The 19,548-nt window shown below is 41.3% G+C and overlaps 1 protein-coding gene across 2 annotated transcripts in view; it reads left to right on the top strand.

Annotated features, from left to right (window-relative positions):
* Positions 1-8,087, top strand: part of ramp1 (receptor activity modifying protein 1) — a 63,896-nt gene extending 55,809 nt beyond the window's left edge. For both annotated transcript variants that reach the window (XM_004566002.4, XM_004566001.4), the window contains exon 3: positions 6,607-8,087. In XM_004566002.4, the coding sequence (XP_004566059.1) occupies positions 6,607-6,862 (256 nt within the window). In that variant the 3' untranslated portion in view covers positions 6,863-8,087. The remainder of the gene's footprint in view (positions 1-6,606) is intronic.
* The last annotated feature ends 11,461 nt before the right edge of the window (positions 8,088-19,548 follow it).

Below are 19,548 nucleotides of genomic sequence, written 5' to 3'. Positions count from 1 at the left end.
ATTTTTTACTTTAACTGGATTTCCCAAGTGACATTTTCAGTTTGAGATAAAAAAAAAAAAAAAAAGAAAGTCAGCAGAGAATAAAAGAGCGTTTCTGCAGGAAGCATCACCCCTCCCCTTACCTCACGCTGTGAGACTGAGGGGAGGTTTTCCCTGGATTGTGTGTCATTATTTTGTCACTATTTCGTTTTTAATAATCCATCTAGATCTGCACCACCAACAAGTCTCCTCAGCTAATAATTAATTTTCCACTGACAGCATGACTTCCATGGTCGAGATAACGATGTTTGTTGTTCCAGTTACTGTGAATAACTCAACATGACAGCAGAGTCCCTCACAAAATACAAGCGTGCAGTGCGCCATTATTTTTTCATAAACGCCCCATCAATCTGCCGCCGTACCTGGACATTTTGCCAGCCCGACTCCTCGTATTCCAGTCAGCAGAATAAAGGACCAGTTTTGAGCCGGCAAGTCACCGGAGCAGCGTCTGTGTGTTTTTTTTTTTTTACTTATTCATCATCTTTGGTTTTATTTATTCACACTGCTCTTTTGTCAGCGGATCAAACTAGTTGAAACAGCAGAGTCGTGTCTAATTCAGCCGCCCTCATGGTTTAACAGCCTGACCCTCCGTCTGCATCTTGTGTCCTTCGCCTTTTCTCCACCTTTCCCTGCATGTGGTTCACAGATGGTCGGTGGCGGGATGTTTCAGAGAATACGATTCTGCATACCGAAGCAGGTTACATAAGCACAAGCTGTGAAATTATTGTACATTTAGACATATTTTTCCAATCTCACACCCTTTTGTTATGAGTGAGATTGGACACATTGTCTGTCTCTCTCTCTGTCTCACACATTCAGGGGATCCAAATGGATCAAATGAATTTAAAAAACCACTTGAGGTTTGACCATGCATACTTTAATTTATGCTGATGAACTAAACAACTGGCTTGTTTTATACACCAACACACCAACACCTACACAGCGCGGATCAAAGTGAAACATCTAGATGTGCAGTGCTTCGTTTGTGTTCCACATAAACCCCTTACCGATGTGTAGGGAGGTTAAAAAGTTGCGTAACGTTTGGCAAAGGAAGCAAAGTCGTATCTGCAGGATTGTGCTTGTGGCAGTGCTGCGGAGGGTGCGCGTGCTCGAGGCGTCACAAAGAATTAAAGGTTGTCGATAACCTACATAAGCTGATTTCTCCTCCTCGGAAACCCGTGTTTGAAATTTGTTGTTACAGAAACTAAATGACAATATTAACGAATTCAGTTTTTGCTGATAGGCATGTCGACTAAAGCTCCGGTCTCATCATCTGTTTGTCTTAGACAACAACAAATAAAACGTGACAACCTTTTCTGAACTCCATTCTCTCTTTTATCCACCTCCCCACGTTTGACTTCAGAGAATACTTTAACCTTTAAAGAAAAATGCCGCCTGTACAAGTTTAGCATGTGATTAGTGCCAATTGTGAAGCGGTTTTTAAATAGCAGCAAGAGCGAGAGGCTTCGTTACTGTTTGTAATAGCAAGCCTTGCATGAAGCTATCTTAATTCTTTGTTTAAATGAGGCAAACCATCTCTGTAAACCTTCTCCTCTCAGTCCTGGGATATATGCTGAAATGGAAAATTGAATTCGAGGAAGCGGACTATTTTTGTGTTTCTTAATTTTCTGAGTAAACTCGATACCCTCACATTGGTTAAGCTCTGTGTTGAAAACAAAACTCTTACATGCATATTTTGGAGCTTATGTTTCTGGGTTGAATTTAAATGTGTGATTCACTGTAAGCAAGGACCAGGACGAGAGGCCCTCAGCTCGGTGTCTCCGTACTTAGACTACTCTTAAGAATACTGTTTACTAACTGAATATGATTTATTGAGAATTAAATTAGGCTACTTGCTAATTACACTCTGATGACCCAGCAGAACAGAATCCCAGCAGTGGTGGTGAAGATGAAGATGGAGGCTTGGATGGAGCTCTGAGTGAGCAGGTGAGGTGGAGATGAGGAGGAGGTACAGACTGACGGAGGAGCACTGAGAGTTAAAGCACACAGGCTGATTAGCTCGCAGAAAGTGGGCAAGAAAATGAAAGTGATGTAAAGAAAAGATTAGCAGCTGAACACCAAGGAAGGAGAAAGATGAGAGATTGCACATCTTCCATGTTGAACTCACACATAAGCTTTATTTAAAGCAGACCAGGGTTGGTCACCAAAATTTACCAAAAAAGGTTAGAGGGAAAGTAAAAGCAAGCTAGGTTAGGAGCCCGCTAACTAGTGTTAATGTATAAGGAAAATACAAAAGTTGCAGTCACTGAAAGGAAAGAAACTCACAGTACTTCTTGGACTGACTGTTATTACAATGAACCAAAAGGTAATCCATAATGTTTGCTATATAATCGCATTAAGAATGATCAACACCTGAGACACAGGTGAGCAGTTCAGTTCAGTTAAATTCAATTTTATTTATATAGCAGCAGTTGCCTTAAGGCACTTTATACTGTAAAGATCCCACAAAAATACAGAATCGAACAGCCCCTATGAGCAAGCACTTTGGTGACAGTGGGAAGGAAAAACTCCCTTTTAACAGGAAGAAACCTCCAGCAGAACCAGGCTCAGGGAGGGGCGGGGCCATCTGCTGCGACTGGTTAGGGTGAGAGAAGGAAGACAGGATAGAAGACATGCTGTGGAAGAGAGACAGAGATTAATATTAACTAATGGTTAAATGCAGACAGGTGTATAAATACACAGTGAGTGCAGGAGAAACAGTGCATCATGGGAGTCCCCCAGCAGCCTACGCCTATTGTAGCATAACTAAGGGAGGATTCAGGGTCACCTGGTCCAGCCCTAACTATATGCTTTAGCAAAAAGGAAAGTTTGAAGCCTAATCTTGAAAGTAGAGATAGTGTCTGTCTCCTGAATCCAAACTGGAAGCTGGTTCCACTGAAAACTGAAGGCTCTGCCTCCCATTCTGCTTTTAAATACTCTAGGAACAACAAGTAGGCCTGCAGAGCGAGAGCGAAGTGCTCTAATAGGGTGATATGGTACTACAAGGTCATTAAGATAAGATGGGGCCTGATTATTTAAGACCTTGTATGTGAGGAGCAGGATTTTGAATTCTGGATTTAACAGGAAGCCAAAACAGGAGAAATCTGCTCTCTCTTTCTAGTCCCTGTCAGGACTCTTGCTGCAGCATTTTGGATTAGCTGAAGGCTTTTCAGTGAGTTTTTTGGACATCCTGATAATAATGAATTACAGTCGTCCAGCCTGGAAGTAATAAATGCATGAACTAGCTTTTCAGCGTCACTCTGTGACAGTTTTTTTTACAGATATTGCACAAAAGTAATATATATTGAGAGAAAGTTGCCCATGTCAATATACAACGCATATCTTAGTACAATCTTAATATGGTTCAAAATACAATTGAAATTGATGTATAGTTGTGATTAAAGGGGACATGGAGATATTTTAACTTTGACCTCACAGACTTTAACTTTGTAGTCAGCCTCAAGTGGTCGTCTAGGGAACTGCAGTTTTGGTCAGTCCTACAAGAAAACAGAGGCTCCTAAGCTGCTCCCGTGGACACAAGATAATAACCTTTTCTTCCTTTTGAGTTGGAAAACATTTAATCTGCAATAGAAGCATAAATGCGTTCAAAGCACCTTGCAAAACTTACCTTGCACTTACCCTATTAGAGCAGTTTGAAATGTCACAGCCTGTATGCCGAGTTTAGATAGTGCTGAAACTGAAATAGTATACCATTTACTTTCAAAGTGCAGTGTGTATAGCAGCCAAATGGCCTCCTGACACACAGGCTGAATCACTCTTTTCTCTGTTGCATAAGATTTTATGATCAAATGAAATGGTGCCTAACAGAAATTACACCGAGAGCTGCATTTAGCAGCCTGCTGAAGCGCGTACATGCAAACACACACGCTCCATACTGTCGGCTTTAATTTGACGCTAACCTCAGCGACGCGGGGTGAACTGGTAACCACTTCCATCTCTGTGTGTGCACTGCGCCTGCCTCGACTCTGTTGTGCTTTCTTTCGCTCAGTGACTCATAAGCATCCCCTAAAACCCCAGTGCTCATTAGGCCAGCAGCAGGACCAATGTTCTTTGTTTTAATCTCTGCTGCAAATGATTTGCAGGACTTCAAGGAAACAGTCGAGGAAGGAGGTATACACCCAGAAAAAGTGAACTTGCTACCTACAGCAGCACACAGTGCTTTGTAGCGCTGGTGCCGTGCCAAGCTGCCCTGAGCTGTTTGCATCAGCAAACCTTCCACAAATAAGATCTCGTGTTGGGGCTGCATCGGCAAAAGCGCTTCAATATTAAACTAACACGTTAAAAACAGAGAGCACATATTCAGTACTTGATGCGCTGATTAGAAGTAGCGATCCATCCACAGAAAATCATCATCTAACCTTTTAATTCCCCGCAGAGCTGTAAGCGCATTTAAGCCTCTTTCTTGTTTTATGGTCCTTACTCTTTTAGTTTAGTCTCAGAGGTCTCATTAACCAAATTTCTTGTCGCAGCCGACAGCTGTTTTCAGCAAAATCCTCAGATAAAGCTGCTGCACGCTACCCGCCCAGCATGAAATGGCAATAACAGTGAGCGACTAGTTAGTGAACAAAGTGGAATAGTAAGCTGCCGCAAGTTTCCCTCAGGAGGAGGCTAAAAGACAGAGCTAAAAGGAGAATAAAGTGGAAGGTGGCCACTCTGGGTGAATGCTAATGTTGGCTAAATGTGCAAACACAAATATTATGGTTTGGTTCATATATGAGTGGAAAAAGTTACTTTATGAGATAAAGCCACACAGTTTGGCTTTTTCACAGCGCTGAGGGGTCAAAGGTGGAGCAGGTGGAGCATTAAAAGCGAGCTGTTTATTGTGGCTGATGGTAAAAGGCAAAACACAAAAAGGGAAACTGAGAAGTATAAATAAAATTGTGACCAGGAAATTGTGTTGTTGTGTTTGCACATCTCTGTTGCTTGTGGGGCTCGCACACAAGAATTTCACTCGCATGTGCTGTGCCAGTGTGCCTGCACATGTGATGTGACAATAAAAGTGATTTGATTTGATTTGATTTGATAAAACCAAAACATGTAGAAAAAACCGAGGCAGGAAGAACAGACTGACACTGGACAGCGTCTCACACACAGCTGGACCAAATCACAGAAGATGAGACAAGGGAAGCTAAACTAAATGCGACTTTCAAAGTAAAACAGGAAGTGCAATAATTAAACAGGAAGCACAAAGACACATGAATGAAGTAACTACAGGAGACCTGACTCCCGAGACTAAATACAGTAAGAGGTTGTTTTTATATTTTATTACATGCTAAAGTGATAGAAGTAGACAGGAACATTTAAAGATGTTAGCCTGTGCTTTCTATTTTTCTGATTGTAAGAAAAAAAATGATCAGTCATATTTTTCTGCACTAACACAAGCCGCACCTGTAAAGATGTTCCCCAAACCAGCTTCTGACAGGAGGCTCTCCTGAGTGCTAGCATGCCATTGGATAATTCCATTAGCTTGGGGGGGGTTGAAGGTTATCTTGTAAAATGCCTGGCACAGAAACCAGCACATCTTATCTGTGTAAATTCCCCACAGTGTGGAAGGTGGTCCTAGATGTGGTTTCAGAAGCGTAATGGATTTGGAATCAGAGCAGCCCGCACAGAACCAGCGCTGTGCTGTTTTCAAGTTTAACGGGCTCCTTTATTTCCACAAAGATGTGGGGAGGCCGGCTGCGTCAGTACGGCTGCTTGCACAAAGAGACAGAACAGCTTTGTACTTGATATGACAACCTCCTTCTACCCTAGAAATGTCCCCGAGTCACTCCTGAGTAGAAACACTCTTAACTATCAGTCTGGGCTGTCTAGCCATCCTGTCTCCTCGCTGAGGGCATCGCCATCCTCAGATGTCTCCAGGCCTTGCACAAATGATTATGAATGAAACATACTGGATTAAATCAACTATAGAAAATTCATTTGAATCACAAAGTAAATTATAGTAGTCAATAATAATAAATCATTTTCATTAAAAACATTCTAATATAAAAGTTTGATTTTTCTTCTCCATCCATCCATTTTCTTCCACTTATCCAAAAGAGGGGTGGAGCTTCATCCAGCTGTCGTAGGGTGATTTAGAATCGCCAGTTAACCCAGAATTAACCTGACTGTGTATGGATTTTGGTTAACTGGTGACTCTTTAACTGGGAGGAATTGTGGGAGGAAGGAGTACTCAGGCAGGCACAGAGAGACCCCAGACTGGAGTCTGGGCCTTCTTGCTGTGAAGCGATGGTGCTAACCACTGCAAAGCCATGCCATCCGTTTTTTTCCTTCTCATTCTTTATAAAACCTGGTGACAGCTGCTGTTAGCTAAACGAATTAACTTGACACAGCCAATAAAATCTACATGCATCAGCTATCACGTTAGCAAGAAAACTGGGCGCTAGCTTGGCTACCGATGATCGGGATCTGCTTTTGCCTGAAGTTTATGATTGAAGTTTGAGTGTTGACAGGATGTAGCGACACTTCCTGTTGGGTAAGTGTATAGCGAGTTTGTTCTGCGTCTCACTTTGCTGCCTTCTCTTTTTTTGTTTTGTTCTGCAGGCTCTACGAGGAGCTGACAAACTGCACGTACTTGGTAGCGCTGAAGATGGACTGCTTCTGGCCCAACCGGCTGGTGGATGAGTTCTTCATCCGGGTCCACAGGCACTACTTTCACGACTGCTCTCTGACCGGACGGCTTCCCATGGACCCTCCCAACCGCATCCTGGGTCCGTTTATTGTCGTGCCCATCCTGGTCACCCTTCTCATGACGGCGCTGGTGGTGTGGAGGAGCAAGCGCAGTGAGGGGATTGTGTAGGAAAGAGGCGGTTCACAAGACTCAAGACAAGAGGTGCTTTTTGTCACGCCACTCTCACCTTCAGTGACCAAAGACTCTCTTCTCCTGAGTGTCAGTGTCTGGGTAAAACACAAAGGACCAGTATCGCTATATCATGGACCCAGAAGAGGAAATAAATGAGACTAAAAACCATATACTACTTCAGTGATGCTTCATTGTATCCACACCAGAGTGAAGGCTTTACAGCTCCTGCTCCTTCCACATGGATTGAAGTCATTTCTTTAGTTTACAGAGCACAAAGGTCACCTCCATCAGACCAGGAACAGGAAACGGCTAAAAGGACATCGTAAACACCAAAATCTCTTTGCTGAGAGAAATTGCTTGCAAATCATTTTGGATCTGATGCTAATCAATTTACACACACACACACACACACACACACACACACACACACACACACACACACACGCGAACAGGAATTTTACAACTATTCTTGGAAACCATGAGCATCACCTCACGCATCAACAGAGACTCAAACGACGAGGATACAGCAGGAGACAAAGTTTAGACTTCTGTTAGGGAACCCAGGGAAATGAACTGTGTGTGTATGCAGCATACCATAAATATATACACTATATACAATGTGAGATTGTCTTTGTAACATAACCGAGACAACAAATTATAGGTCAATACATTTATTTCTGTCAGATATTAAATTTTGTGATTTCTTGTAGTCGCTTTAACAGACGTGTGTATTATATTTATATATAATATACAGTTTATTAATCATGCATATGCTAAAGAAACACAATTAAGAGCAGAGACATCCAGACTCATATGTCAGGACTGCATCTCGGTCTTTCTTCGCTTGCAGTGGTTGAGGACTTTGATGATGTTGTGTTTTGCAGCTTCCATCATGGATTAAAAAAATGAAAACAGGAGCAAAGACTTGCAAACTCACAGTGGAAAACTCACAGTTCTAACTACACAGAGAACATAAAGCAGTGGGTTAAGTTAGCCAACAAACACCCCTGCCAAATGTTGCCATAGCCTAAAGCAGAGTTTGTGTATCGTGAATCTTAGGCTTCAATCGATTCATGATCTCCAAGTGTGGCAGAGTGTGCCGTGCAACCTGTTTCCTCATTGATATTTTCGAATGCTCTCTTCCCTTTATAGATTCATTGACCTGTCAGAAACACACCCACACTTTCCTGACACGATCTTTTCTTGTTGCTTGTGCCAAAAGTTCTTGGAAAAATAAAGGGCGGTGCTTCCTGTGGAATGTCTAATTTTCTGTTGGAGTGACTTCTGTTGACTGGTTTTAAATATCTATGTCCAAGAAGCAAAGTTCAATAAAACGTCTGCTTAATGTGTCTAATACGCTTGGGAGTTGCACTTGTGTTTCTTATGAGATGTAAATAGTGCAAAATGCTCCTGGATGTGTTAAATATTAATCATGAATCCAGCATTAATATATGCAGGCCTTAGTGCACCATGCTGAGTCATAATGAATGCACTTGGTTCAAGCATGTGTCATTTGCTGAAGTAGGAAACGTGAAAAAGGAAAAACTGTTAAATAATGTATAAACAAAGCAAGAAGCTCCTGTTTATATAGAAAAGAGTGTTTTTCACTCAGTAATTACTGATAAATGTAGCAATTAAATATCATCAAGATCTTGTTTTCACACTAAACCACTGGGAAAACATAAAATGAGCCTGTGAAGATGCCAGATATGAATTGTTTGTATTGGTGCTGTCACAGGTGCGTGCTTGAAGCCCAACCAATAAGACAGCCACAAGATCTTGTTCTTTACTTGGCTTTTTGCTTGATGAGAGTAACTAGAGGCAGCACCAAGTCTCAAATAATTAACAAAAAGACCAAATCAAGTCTCAAGTGTTTCGAGACGTCTACGGCAACTCCAGTCCAGCAACTTGATTAGATAACAGACACCTGGTCAAGAGAAATCCAAGTCAAGTCTTAATTCAATCTCATCAACAAAAGACCGAGTTGAACTACGCTTGACAAATGGAAGTCGAGTGTTGTTCAAGTGCACACTGCCTTTAAGTCAAAATTTTGAGTGTTGAAAGATATTTTCCTGTGTTAGTTGTTAGCACTGCAACTCTGTCTGATAAGTAAATACTCCAGGTGCCTGCAAACTACTGCTTTCTTCATGTAGTGAGGACTGAGGAGTTTTTACTTTCTGAGAGTCAAGTCTCTAAATAGCTAAGGCCACATCACGACTTAACTGTAAGCAGAATCTTACAATAGCACATGAATCTCATTTGTCCACTTACAGGGGAAAAAAAGAAAAAGCTTTCCCCTTCGTGCCCCCGTCATTGTTGTTATACAGGAAACTTTTGAAGACCTTGTCCAGAAAGTGATCCCAGTAACACCAGTAATACACACAATGTGTTTTTGGTTCCTTGCTGCAGCTGTATTGGCCACAGAGAGATAACTGTCACACTTTATAGACCTACACTCCGTGGCATAGACATAGATATGGACTTTGTTAATTCCACACCAGGGAAATTCAAAAAGCAGCAAAAGGGTCAGAGAGAAAAAGTGAATTACAGATGTATACTTCTTTAAAAGATTAAAAAACAATTAAAAAATAAGAAAAAATGACTTTAATACTAGAAAACACCCCAAAACTATGCAAGAGTAATATATATACTATTTATAAATGATTGATATAAAATATTTGCATGTATATTGTTGCAGGTAACTTTTGCATGCGTGCATTGTGCAGTCTGACTGCTGTCGGGATGAAGGACCTGTGATGCTGCTCAGTCTGCAGCTGAAGGAGCTCCAGAGTCTGCACTATGCAGGGGGTGAGGAGTGCAGTCCTTAATGGACATCAGCTAGGCTAACGTCCCCCTCTCACCCCCCCATCTCTGTGGTTTACACTAGTTTAAATTGGCAACTACATCAAAGAGCACATTTTCACCTGACTGCTGCCAGCAGCAGCTGCAGTGACTCCAGACATGCTGGAAAAGTATGGGAGGAGTTTGACTGCGCATGGACATAATCCGTGAGAGGGGTACACGTTGAGCACTCGTGACTATTGTTTTGTATGTAAAACTTTATATTCGGCCATGTATTTAAACATTTCTCGTAAGCTTTCATGTCCATTACTTTAAAAATACAGCCTTTTACAATTAGATGATTCTTTTTGACTCGCCCTGTGCATACGCAGCGACTACACATAGTAGTTCTAGTTCTAACCACCTTCGACCTGAGCCAGGTTTAATCAGCCAGAATGTTGCTGGGAATAAAAGAATAAAAGGACTTCTTTGTTATTTTAATTAACACCTGATTATCATTTCTGGCTAAGCGATCTAACACTGAGAAACATGGTGTTCAGGTAAAGTCTCTTTGATGTACCAGCATCCTTCCACTTGTATTAAACATGAAGTAGTTGAGAGTGCGTTTTTAACTGCAGTCTGTCTGTCAGAGTGGCTCATTATCGTGCTGAGATGTAGTCATGCGGTCAGTGGTTAATTGAAATCAGGAAGAAGAAATGGATATGGTTAAATCCTCGAGTGCAGGAGCACCAAAAGCCCCGGCTTATAATCTTTATATGTAATGTATTTGTAATGAGGTAGCTTTATGGTGTGGTCCAAGAAATCATTGTTGCAGCAGCTGCTGTTTTCCTGTCTCACAGGGATCTGTGCTTGTTTACTGCATTATTTAATACTGATCCAGGAAACCAATGCTAGCAAGCTAACTTTAAAACACATTCAAACAAATGTGCATTCTTATGGAATAATGCAGGAATACAAACTTAAATGTGTTTAAGAGTTTCAAGGACTCACTATCAGACATAACCTTCTCCGCCCACTCTAGCTGACCTTATTAATGAGTTAAAGCTCCCTGGTGAATAATTTATGGAGGAGAATAGCAACCTGAGGAGATTCAAGTGCAAAATCCACGTGAGTGCAACAGCAGCAGATACACTTACATTAACAAATGTGTACTGTGCAGATTTGATTATTTAATGACCAAGGACACTGAGTGGGTTGAGGTCAGAAGGCTCATATTCAAAGTTGCAAAATTGGTTTGTCTTCCAGCAGATGTTGCAAAGAAAAGACGTGTTTGAACTCTTACTGGAAATATTGAAAGTTCACGAGGGCTTGCCACTCTTCAGTCTTCGGGCCACTCTTCTGTCAAGAAAGTTTAGTTGCTCTCCAGAGACGTGCAACGCTGGAGAGGCTTCCGTTTACTTTCCTTGTCCTGATATAAACAGAACTGCTCTTGTGAATTGCAGCAGAGACATTTTGCACTCCAACAACAGAGTGGCTGCAAAAGAAAGAAGCACATGAGCCACGAGGTTAGAGATCTGTGGACTGTATTTCAAAGACGGGACACAATCGATCTACAGTAGATGAAAATTACAGCTCCACACAACGTTCTGTGTTTGCTGCTGAGCATGATGTGTGGTGTTTGGGTGAACGTAAACATCTGTCTGCAGTTAAATTGCTCTGCTTGGAGGGGAACATATATCCAGCAGCCACAACATTAAAACCACCCGCCTAATATTGTGCAGGTTCCCCCTCGTCCCCATCATTTGTCGGGCCATGGACGGGAAACCTCGGGGGGGGGGGGGGGGGGGGGTTTGGCAGCACACCTCAGCTCGTGTGGATTGGGCTTTTTCCGGCACATCCCACAAATTCTTGATTGGATTGGGATCTGGGGACTGTGGAAGCTGTATCAAAGTGTTCCTTGTGCTGTTTCTGTCCTGCTGGGGTTAATCTGCTGGCCGAGGAATGCTGCAGGGACCTGGTCTCTAGCAATTTTTTGAGTTTGAGGTACATCTATTGCTGAAATGAGCATTAAAAGTTAATGTCAGTGATATGTGAAAGTTTTCTCTTGTTATTTTCATTCGTCTTTGATACAGATCACGAAAGCTTTCATTTTTTAACTTAGATATGTAACTGCAGGACAGTGAAACGTCACGAATGAAGTGCGAGTGGCTGACCTGCTGTAGGTGGAAGAGAAAGATCAGATTTGTGTAACCCTTTCAAGAAGACAGATCTAGGTCTGATTTCTTGCAAAAAACATTTTAATGCACGTAAATACTTAACAGGTGCAGGTTTTGAATGAAGACATGAATGCTTCCCGAATGCCCGATTCATTTATGTCACCTGCAATTATTCACGATTGCAGATGAGCATGGAAATGTGAAAGAGAGCTACTGTGAAGAATTTCAAGTAAACACACTGAGAGCAAAGGTGCTTCCTATAACTGTGAATAGCTTTTCTATGCATGATGTTTCTCATAACTGTAGTGAAGAGCTTCATTTATTCCTTTTAATTCTGTAATTAAAAATTACTCTGTAGCTTTCATTTATAGTACGAGACTAATTATACTAATGATCAAACTAACAGTTTTTCTGCCCTGCAAAATGAACTGTGTGTGTAAAAAAGCCTGAGTCGATGCTGGTATCACTATCTGACATCTAAAGTCCAACTTATTTCCTTGACTTTCTGTGAACCTTGTCATCAAACTGGGGAAAATATTAGACACCTCCTCTTGAGTGACTTCAGCAGCCCATTTCATTTCCTCACAGAAACATTATTTCTACTTCAGGATGCTTGACGAGCAGGGGTACAATAGGAGGATGCTGTTAGGCGCCAAGTGGGACTTCTGCGCCTGCTGAAACTAATTAACAAGAAAACTATGCTTGAAACCTCATTGTCATCATCACAGAAGGTAACAAACAGGAAAATATCCATTGGTGTATTTATAAAAACATCCTGCCAAGTCAGACAGACGTGGCCTTTATAAAGACGTGTGAATTTGGTGAAAGCTCACCTTTTCGGGGTCCTGGAAAGCAATTGGTTCATTAATGCATGTCAAATGTGGGCGATCGTGGCTCAAGAGTTGGCAGTTCATCTTGTAATCAGAAGGTTACCAGTTCGAGCCCCGGCTCGGACAGTCTCGGTCGTTGTGTCCTTGGGCAAGACACTTCACCTACCGCCTACTGGTGTTGGCCAGAGGGGCCGATGGCGCGATATGACAGCCTCGCTTCTGTCAGTCTGCCCCAGGGCAGCTGTGGCTACAACTGTAGCTGCCTCCACCAGTGTGTGAATGTGAGAGTGAATGAATAGTGGAATTGTAAAGCGCTTTGAGGGTCTCGAAAAGCGCTATATAAATGCAATCCATTATTATTATTAAAAGAGATAAAAGTTTAAGTTTAGAGAGCTGCCTCAGCTAAATAAAAAAAAGACGTTTCTCACCACATTTGTTTTTTTGTTCATGTTAGAGCTTTATCAGTTTTCACACCAAGCACCAACAACAACACCAAGCGTGAAGGCGGACCCAAATACAGTCATGAAAGAGGATACATTAAAAAAGGAGAAAGTAATTTATTACACTACTTATTACATCACACTCACACACACAAAGCCCTGTCCTAATGAGGACACACATACAAGCTTTCTTTTAGTACTTACGTATGAACAAAAGTTGACAGACGTTAAAACAATTGATTCTACTCTTCGTGTTTCTACTAAGTTATGTTTCTGTCCTGGACACAGTTGACTTTACTGTTACGCTCTGGTAAAAATAAAAGTAGACGCCGGTCTCTCCGCTGGAGACCGCTCCACCATTTTTCTTCTAGCTGATTGTGGTTGAACTCCCTAAGAAAAAAAAACGTGTTTGTTTGATGCTTTTTTCCTTTTATCCATCTGGTGTTTGAAGAACTAAGGACAACTGAAGCTATTTAAGCTTCAGTTGTCAGAGACACCAAACACGAGGAACCGGCGACACAAACAAGGCAGAGAAAGTAAAACTACTGACTAGACTTGAGTATGAATGTAATCAAGTACACTTGAATTCAACTAAGCCAGTGCAGTCACATCCAGTGTCTCACAGCTACTGTGGAGGCACAAACAAAACCATCCCCAAACTGGTACCAGTCTACCAAGTTACATGTGGCCATGCAGGTGACCACAGGCAGTGCTAGTTATGAAATACTGTGTCAACAGTCATTAAACTTCTCTGTAATCGAACCTGAACTATGGTTTGTTGTGAACGCCAGTCAAACAGAGCTTCGAACATTTAAATAATGACACCACAAAGAATCTCTCCATCTTCGAGCCAAACACAGTTTCATTAGAAACTTTCCTGCAGCCATTCCAGTAAATATCTGTGGGACAGGAAACGAGAAGAAAAAGAGAACCGTGGAGGAGAAATGATGGAAAGAAAAGTATATAAGTGCCTCATGTCAGGAAGTGCTCCAACTCGCCTCCTCCTGATGTCCCCGCATGTTGATAATAGACCACCTAATGTCATTCACAGATGTCTGCTGGAGATGTTAATGCATGTCATTTTCATGGCTCGGAGCTCAGCTCGTCTGTTCCCAAGTGGCTCTGGTGTATTTCTGTCTTGTTCGCAACCTCCCAGTGGAACCTCATACAACGTTTCAGTCTGCCAGCAGGCAGCTTGGGAGATTTGAACCTAACAAAGCACTGCCTAAAAGAAAGAAATTAACTTCTTGGGGTACTGTAGTATAAAATCCGTACATGATGCAATTACTCCATCTGGAATGTGCTGTGAAAAACGTGAAAACACGAAACAGTAAATGCGTGTTCTCGGTGTAGGGGTCTTGATGTGTACATCTGCAAGTCATGCGTTGCCAATTTGTCTTCTCATAAGATTAAGTAGTGTTATCATACGAGTCTCACGCTCCGCTCTCTGAAGCCTTACACTGTTCTGTCTCTAGAGATGCAGGAGACAGCAAGGCGGATGTAGAGCACAGGAAAAATGGTGGGAGAGAGGAAGTGAAACAGGATGTATATGTATATATAAGTATTGAGCCACCCTTTATTTGGTATGACTACCTTTATTCTTCAGCCTTCTTAGAGTTAAAGACTACAGAAAGCTGCCCAAGTATCTTCAGGAATAGTTCATGAAGTTAAAGTCAAAGTTTTCTTTGGATGTTTCTGCATTTTGCTCCCAAAGTGCTTCAGTAATGCTGCTGCTCTGGGGAGGCCAGTCCATCACTGGTATTCTTCCACTGTGTGTTTTTCTATCCAGTTATGCTTTTAATGCATTAGCAGTGATTGGCATCATTGTCGTGCTATAAAATGAGTCACTCCTCCGCACACCATTTCTGATCAGAATCAGTAAACAGCAGCATTTATCAACTGCTGCAGATCGTTTTTTAGGCCTGCTAGTTTTATTGTCCTCCAGGTTCCTCAAAACTTATTAATGACACGCTGTGCAAAGATACATCATGTTTCATACTCTTTTCTTCCTGTCAAACTGTTATTTTTGGCATTTCTTTTGTAAATTCAAGACATGATTTCAAACTAGTTCTTGTCTAAGTTGTCTCTTATGTGTAGACATAACAGTGGTTCATCATTTAGGCTCCTTTTTTATCCTTCAGTGATTCAGACGTCAGTTAACATTCCTCTGTCAGGGACAAGGACTGGACAGAAAATGAGGATAAAACAGCCAACGTCCAAAGGAAAACTTTGACAGACCTTCAGCAAGCCTGGAGAACTATATCACTTAAAAAATGAATTTTAAATTAAGAAGAACACATTTTTAACATCTCGGTCATTAGCACCAAATCTTTCTGTGGGTGAGGCAGTGCTAACACCAGGGATTGCTTGAGCGTCACTGTCCCCCTCACCACTCGTCTGCGCTCATGTTGCCCTTAACGATCTACGCTCCAACATCTCAGTTCCTCTCTCGTGTTTACCCTTTCTATGTTTTAAACACTGGTTTGAAAAGCGCTCTTGCAGCGCAAACGTTTCATGATTTCATGCATTTTGTGGCTTATTTGGGGCAAACATCACACTAGTCACACAAACTGGGCTTTGGGGGTGAAAAGGGGGTGCAGACTGGCCAGTGTGAGTACACCTTAAGACACATTAATTTTTATCTGGCATCCTCTAAAGTTCCCCCCTAATTTCTATTTTAGGTTAACTCTCTATGATGAGGTTGAATTAACTGCAAAAACTGAAGCAGGGAAATAAAATGTAGTAGAGAACAGAATTAATAAGTCTAACGTCTTAGCATCCATTTATTTTCTCCAGTCTGCATGAACACCTGCATTTACAGAAACCTGCTGAGACAACTTTGTGCCCTTTGAAACTAATTAGCAGCCAAACATTACAGGAAAATTCAGAAAATGCTTGAGGTCAGTGGTGTAGGATGCTACTTGCAAGAAAAGTCTTGGCAGAAATATTTCAGTCTTTGACAATTTACACAACAGCGAAGAGTGGGAGGTTTTTCAGTTTATCCACATTATGTTTACTGAGGCAAAACACTGTTTTACAGAGAGTCCAGAAAATACAGGAACAGTTTTTTATGCTTCCTTATATTAAAGCTGACAATATAATAACAGTTCACTGAGCCCTGCACAGTCAAATTAATGGTATAATTATATGTATATGTAAAGAAAGAAATGTGTTCTCACTTGAGACACCGTCATAACGCCATTTTCTGTCCTCACATTTACGTTGCTTGATAGGAACTGCTGTGCTCACGCAATTATGAGCACATGCTTGATTCCTGTAATTCCAGCACACGTCAGTGACAGACAGCCTTTAAAGTTTAGATTATACTCCCTCGATATCCCGGCATTAGAAAGACATTGCATTCAAGCTGCAGATACAGGCGATGTGGCATGATTCATTTTGTTTTTGTGACTGGAGCTTTTGTGTTTGGATTTATTTAAATGACAGCTGAAAGTCATTTTTCCTACAAGAGATAAGCTCAGTCGGTTTCACATCACGCTGCAGCATGTGTGCAGTGTGGTTTGGCTTGATCCTAATGATGTTGTGGGTGATCATTATACTTTGTTAGAGATGTAAAATCCTGCACAGTGCTCACTGAAGTTAATGATTCAGTGTCGGAAAAAAACACACATATGGGTATAAACACATGTGCAGCTTGTGGGTGCTGTTGCACAGATTTGTTTTGTTGGCACATACTTTTTGATCTTCTCCCACTGCACAAAGCACTTTGATGTGCATTTGTGTGACAGCATTTCATGAACCTGTACTAAGTGGATCAGTTTTGCAGTTTTTTATGACTTAAGCATCTGCATGATCAGGAAATCACTGTAAAGCTGCAGTTAAGCACTAATGTGAAAAGTACATGCTCATCTGACATTAATGTTGTCCCGATTCAGCAAAGCAGCAGAGATATAGCGCTTTATTTAATTACAGTGATGTGTTCATTGTTTCTGTTTAAATTGGCATGGCTGTATGTATTACTCTTTGCAGTCTGCCAAGCTAATCTCACAGCACAATGAAATGCCTCCCACAGCTGGAGCAAGTGTGTGGGCAGCTTTTGAAACAGAACAAAAGGAAATAGAGAGGCACTTACTCTTAGACACACTGTGAAGCACACATAGACACGTGTGACTCCATATGCATCTGCTCATTCACACACACACACACACACACACACACACACCTGGACGTGCATAATTACATTCAAAATAGATGCAGTTCTTTCATGACGTTTCTCAGACACTGAAAACTGCTCTGTGTAACAAAGGTGTCTAAAATGTGTGCCATTCACACATTTTAGACACAAATGTGTGATTGTGCAGCAACAACAATTTGCCCTGTGACTGCAACTCTACAATCAAGAGAAGCTCAAGTTCCTTCATGTATAATCTGATCTATAATCAGAATCAGTCATATTGATTGCACGCCTATTTAGGTTCAAGTTTATTCTGTGAAATGTTGTTTTCTGCTGATTTTTTGCCTGTCAGATTACATGCAGAAGCAAGATTAATGCATTAGTGGGTTATGCTGAGATTAAAATCAGAGTTGTCAGCAACACAAACGGGAATCTCCAGGAAAAATCTGTGTACTCTGGCCAGTTGGCGAGTGGTTGCTGGAGGTTGCCGGCATTTTCCAGATGCAATCGACTGCACCAAAATCCTCTTTGTGATTGTTTTGGTTGCTAGCAGATTTCCGTAGCTGCCCACAGTTTGCATTAAAAACACTCACTGTTTACTCTTTAAAGTATAGTGAAAGTTAAAAAAGTGTGACACAAACTTGAAATGGAGAACATCACTATCAAATCAAAGTTACTGCTGCAAACAGCACGTTTCCAAAGTTGCAACTTTTACATTGAAGGTTCTTTGTTTCCAGTTCACGTTGTATCTTTCAGAGTCCCAGTACTGCTTGATGAGTAGTTTGCATTTGCGGATAAGTTGATTTCTTCAATGCAACCTACTGGTGACCATGGCAACCTGCTAACAAAGCAAGCTGCCAGCAACCTCCAGAAACCCCTCCCCTGCTCTCCTGCCACTTGTGGAATAAAAACGCTTTTCCCTTGCAAACAGTGGTTACCGGGGTAACTGACCAGACTTTATGCTTCAGCAACTGATTTTACAGCAAACCACCAGCATCCACTTGCAAGTTGGTCACCGAATACGACAGTGGTTTCCAAATGGTTGCCAACCGGTTTTTAGACCTGTGTGTGACTGGGACCAAAATCACCATGGTAACAACTGCTGAGCACATAACCTACTCCAGAGCTCAGATTTGGGTTTTAAATGGGCTGTTTTATTTACAATTAGCTTATATTAAATACATTTTCTGCTTAAGATGTTCTATGTCCTGTTCTGTTTGTATTTGTGTTTTTTTTCTGCTGTTACAACCAAATTTCCCCCTGTTTGACAATTAAAGGATTATTCTATTCTATTCTATTCTATTCTATATTCAACTTCACATCATATTAAAATCAGTGCATTAAAGGCAGCTGAAAAACTGTAGCAGCACAACCTGACTGCATTGTGTTATCACTGGAATTTAAATGTATGCAGGTAGAAATACAAAAAATGTTTTTCTCACTTGCTGGGACTGCCGCTGATAGATCGCAGATTGGAAAACCGATCAGTTACATTTGTAAGCTATATATCATTCATACACTCGAGCCATCAACAAACGAAAGTGTTTTCCACATCTCCTTCATCAGCCTGTTGGAGAGTGTAAGCAGTGAACACGTTGAAATGTGCCAAAGGTTTCAGAGCCCTGATGTTCAGCTGTCACGTTTGAATAAACAGCAGCGCAGAGCGGTAAAAGAAATATAGCATCCTTCTTTTCAGCTCATTTCACTTATAATGATTATGGATTCACAGGATTAACAGTTCTTTCATGCAACATCCCTGTTCTGTTTTACTGTTATATTTCTTTAATATTCTTTATCTAGGCCCTTCATCACCTGTTCATCTGATCGGTCTGTGATGGGAGTAGGCAGCCCTCCATTGGTCCATTTTGCATGAAAGAAGAGCCAAAAAGTCCTTTTTATGAGAGCATGCTGCTCAGTTGCTGGTTGTTACAGCCTGGTCTAGGGGTACAGGAGCGCCTGGGTGAAACAATCCAAACAGCCACCTTGATCCAAATTATGGCCAGGGCCGTAACACTGCTAATGGTGGCCCAATCGGTTATTAGGTTTAATCATAAACACTTTCATTTAGAAACTGCATTTTGAGTTTACTTGTGTTATCTTTGTCTCATATTTAACTTTGTTTGATGATCTGAAACATTTAAGTGTGACAAACATACAAAAATATAGGAAATCAGAAAGGGGGCAAACACTTTCTCACACCATCTCTGATGGGTTTTAGGTTTTGTAAGACAGATCATACAAAAAGAGGCTGGCTATGTTGAACTTGATAACAAAATGTACTAGCGTGCCTAATAAAGCCATGCATTTTTTTGACAGTGAC

Source organism: Maylandia zebra, linkage group LG16, assembly GCF_041146795.1.
Source record: "Maylandia zebra isolate NMK-2024a linkage group LG16, Mzebra_GT3a, whole genome shotgun sequence".
Taxonomy (NCBI): Eukaryota; Metazoa; Chordata; class Actinopteri; order Cichliformes; family Cichlidae; genus Maylandia; species Maylandia zebra.
This window is presented reverse-complemented; position numbering and strand designations above follow the sequence as displayed.